This window comes from Triticum urartu, chromosome 6A, assembly GCF_056163025.1.
Source record: "Triticum urartu cultivar PI428250 chromosome 6A, HENAU_Tu73, whole genome shotgun sequence".
NCBI lineage: Eukaryota > Viridiplantae > Streptophyta > Magnoliopsida > Poales > Poaceae > Triticum > Triticum urartu.
The window spans coordinates 489,468,559-489,472,700 of record NC_141878.1 but is presented as its reverse complement, the minus strand read 5'-3'; the positions used below and the strand labels follow the sequence as shown (position 1 = coordinate 489,472,700).

The window sequence follows — 4,142 nt, the reverse complement described above, 5'->3', positions numbered from 1 at the left end:
GAGTTACAAACTCAAGTAACGGGGTAGTATTCAGACTGCATCAACTCTCTAAGCCTATCAGGAACTCCTGCAATAATCCGAAAATTTCCATGCATCCTCGCCTCCATCGCCAGCTCATGAGCCAATCCATTGCTCTTCCTTCCAGCAAAACACACTTTGTATGAGGCGAATACCCCAAGCAGTTGCTTAATATCCTGTATCACTGCATAGCAAGTGGCCAAGCACGCCTCCTCTGAAATTAAGTATTCAGCAACAGACTTGCGGTCCAGTTCCAAAACGATCGGTCCATTATAGGCATTGGCCAACGACTGTAACCCAAACAGAGCAGCCCGTGCCTCAGCTTCCTCTACGCTCGCCGAAATAGGAAGCAAGCTTCCGGCCGACAAGAAGACGTAGCCACGGTGATCTCTGACAACAGCACCTGCCCAACCCTAACCACTGTCTAGATCGAAGCCGGCGTATGAATTAATTTTTGCAATCCCCGGGGCTGGCGCTGTCCAAAGCATGCTTTGCCGAACAGGTTTGTTTGGCGCAGCATTTTCCAGTGAAATCTGCTCTTTGCCTTTCTCCGAAATCACGTCAAGGGCAGCCATATTCAGTTCCTCCTCGTATTGGACCAGGAAGTTAACAGAATGACGAATCAGCTCATTTCCTTTGCCATGAACGCAATCATCTCGCAGGTGCCAGCATCTCCAGAGTAAAAGAAGGATCTTCGCCTGCATGTCTTCAGAATAAGTGCCGAGCAGATGCTGCAGCCAGTCAGTACCGGTAAACCTGAAAGCTAGCTCGGAGGGAAGAGCCCAGAGCTCTCTCATCTCATGTCTTAGAGCCCTACTTCTAGTACATTCAACTACTGCATGGAATTCATTTTCCACACCATTTCCACAGATGTTGCACGTAGGATCAAGAGCAAGGGTACGTCTAAATTTGTTCTTCTTTGTAGCAAGGGTATTAGTAGCAATCCTCCATCCAAAGATTCTAACTTTCGGAGGGACCCTAGCTTTCCAAACGAGGTCCCAAATACTCTGATCGTTTGCCTCCCTTGTAGAGCTCGTTGGAATCTGACTAACCTGCCCTTGACTAGCATAAGCCAATTTGTAGGCACTTTTTACAGTGAATATTTCATTCTTTTCAGGGTGCCAGGCAATGCAATCCTCCACTTCCGATATTGCAATGGGGATCTTGCAGATTTCGTTAGCATCAAACTCTTGGAAAATTTAATTTATGAGTTCCACGTTCCATTCTTTCCTGTCCGGGAGGATGAGCTGGTTTACCCACCGGAGACGCGAGCGCCTCTTGAAAGAAGCCGTCTTCAAACCCTCCTTGCGTGGGATCCATTGGTCACGCTGAATTTGGATCTTTCTCCCATCCCCCACCCTCCAAATAATTCCTTTTTTCAGTAACTCTAGCCCCGCCTCAATACCCCTCCACACGGGTGATGCATCTGATGAGAAGACCGTATCCAGAAGATTCCCGTGAGGGTAATACTTAGACTTAAGCACTCTTGCACATAGACTGTCTGGCTTTTGGATTAGCCTCCAAACCTGCTTTGCTAAAAGTGCTAAGTTGAACAGATGCATATCTCTGAAGCCAATACCTCCTGCCCGCTTAGGCCGAATCATATGCTCCCATGACATCCAATGAACCTTGCGGTGATCTTCCTCATCACCCCACCAGAAGTTTCTGATCATCTTCTCGTACTTATCGCAAAAACCTTTGGATAATAGAAAGACACCCATGGTGAAGCAAGGGAGTGCCTGCACAACCGATTTGACATGAACTTCTTTAGCAGCATATGCCATGTATTTCTCTGACCAATCACTGCATCTTTTCCTGAATCTATCCATGATTGGCTGGAAGTTCTCATCTTTCATTCTTCCTTCTGGAGTTGGTAGTCCTAAGTACTTACTCTCAAAAGATGATGATACCACTCCCAGGGTCTCTTTTATATTATCCCTAACTTCCTTAGGGCACTGTTCGCTAAAAAGCAAAGAACACTTACTTTCACTCAGCAACTGGCCCGTGCATCTCTGGAACATGGATAAAACCCTTTTCATTGTAATAGCTTCCTCCACCGTGGCCTTGAAGAAAATCAAACTATCATCAGCAAACAAGAGGTTTGAAATGCCGGGGCTATTTCTAGCAATTTTGATGGGTGTCAGGTTTCCCGCCTCGGTCTCCTTCTTCATGAGTGTCACTAGGCCATCGGCCACAAAAAGAAAGAGATAAGGGCTAAGTGGGTCACCTTGCCGTAAACCTCTTGACGGAATAAAAGGTTCCAGTAACTCCCCATTACATCTGACTGAATACCTGACCGACCGGACACAGTGCATAATCCAGGAAATCCATTTCAGATCAAAACCAGTTTTTTGCAGGACCCCCTCCAAGAAGTTCCAGTCCACTCTATCATACGCTTTCGCTAAGTCAAGTTTATACGCATAGTGGGTATTGTGTCTGCTGACACTGTGTTGGATCTTATGAAAACACTCAAAGGCAATGGTAGCATTATCTGTAATCAACCGTCTAGGGATAAACGCACTTTGCGTCTCGGAAATTATATCATCCAAAAAAGGCCGGAGGCGATTGACGAGGCACTTGGATATCACTTTATAAATGACATTGCATAAACTAATTGGCCGATAATCCTTTAAAGACTGAGGGTCCTTTCCTTTTGGGATGAGAACGATCACTGTATCATTAATCCCTTCCGGCAATGTCTCTCTCTCAAAAAAATCCAACACTCCATTTATGACGTCTTCTCTCAACACATTCCAATTCCGCTGGTAAAACCGGGCGGGGAACCCATCCGGTCCCAGCGCTTTGAGCGGGCCTATCTGGAAGAGCGAGTTACTGATCTCCTCCACCGTGAATGCTCTTGTTAATCTACTGTTTATGTTGTCCGTGACCCTCTTTTCAACCAGGTCCAGTAACTCATGTGGTTCAACATCTCTCTCTCTCTCGTATAGATTCTGGAAAAACTCCCTTGTCATTTCTCTGACCACTTTGCTATCTTCCTTCCAGACACCGCTGCTGTCCTTTAGCTTAGTAATCTCGTTTTTCTTTTTCCTCCAAGTAGCTTTCCTATGGAACCATTTTGTGTTGCGATCCCCTTCACGTAAATAGGTAGCTCTAGATCTTTGTCTCCACATAAGCTCTTCCCTGAGCAGCACCTCGTCAAGTTCCTCTGAACATTTTTGAATTTCTCTTTCTCGCATAGGTGAATAAGGGGATCTCCATAGGATACTGAGTTTGTTTCCGAGTTCTGCAGTTTTCTTAATTACTGATCCAAAATCCCTATCAGCCCACGCCTTTAGAACTTGTTGAATATGTTTAATCTTTGTACCCACTCCATGTAAGTTTACCACTGATCCCAGGTCGTTCCATCCAACTGCGATGGTGTTCTGCAGGGATGTAACCCGTTCCCACATTTGTTCATATCTAAAAGGCTTGGATTTTTGTTGCTGTCCACTTTCCTTCACAGGTCGCCATTCCTTCCGGCCTCCCAACCGCACTAGGACAGGGAAATGATCTGACCTCGAGCTACAGATGTGTTCCACTGAGGAATTTCTGAACTTTTCAGTCCAAGCAGGTGATGCGACCCCCCCTGTCCAACCTGGCCCTTACATTTTTCCTTCCTCCCTGCTTGTTGTTGTATGTCTAGCTGGGACCCTTATACCCAAGATCAAATAGGTTACAATCCGAGAGCACTCTCCTAAAGTTCTCCATGTGCTTCTCTGACCTATTTGAAGCCGAGAGATGTTCCGATTGCCACATCGTCTCGTTGAAGTCTCCAACCATCAGCCATGGTGCGTTAGACTGGCCCTTAATTCTTCTCAATACTTCCCACATATTGTGCCTTTCATGAGCTCTAGGTTCACCGTAAATAAAGGTACCTCGCCATTGCATATCACTGGAATGTAAACGAATTAACACATCAATGTATCTCGGGCCAACGGCAAGCTTTATTACTTCGACACTTTCATCATAAAAGAGCGCAATACTGACACCCTTACCAACGCCGGGCTGCGCTATACAATGTTTAAGACCTAACCTCCATCTCAACTTATTGACATAAGAGTTGCTTTGCCGAGTTTCTGATAAGAACACAAGCTTAGGCTTACACGTGTGCACTAGGCACACAA

The 4,142-nt window shown here is 45.8% G+C and overlaps 1 protein-coding gene across 1 annotated transcript; it reads right to left on the bottom strand.

Annotated features, from left to right (window-relative positions):
• Positions 1 to 431: 431 nt before the first annotated feature.
• LOC147965841 (uncharacterized) lies at positions 432 to 3,428 on the bottom strand. The gene is made up of 3 exons (XM_087530631.1): positions 2,540 to 3,428; positions 1,545 to 2,197; positions 432 to 1,181 (listed from the first exon to the last, which is right to left on the bottom strand). Exons 1-3 carry the CDS (start codon positions 3,426 to 3,428, stop codon positions 432 to 434), a joined length of 2,292 nt encoding a protein of 763 aa, XP_087386757.1.
• Positions 3,429 to 4,142: the final 714 nt, after the last annotated feature.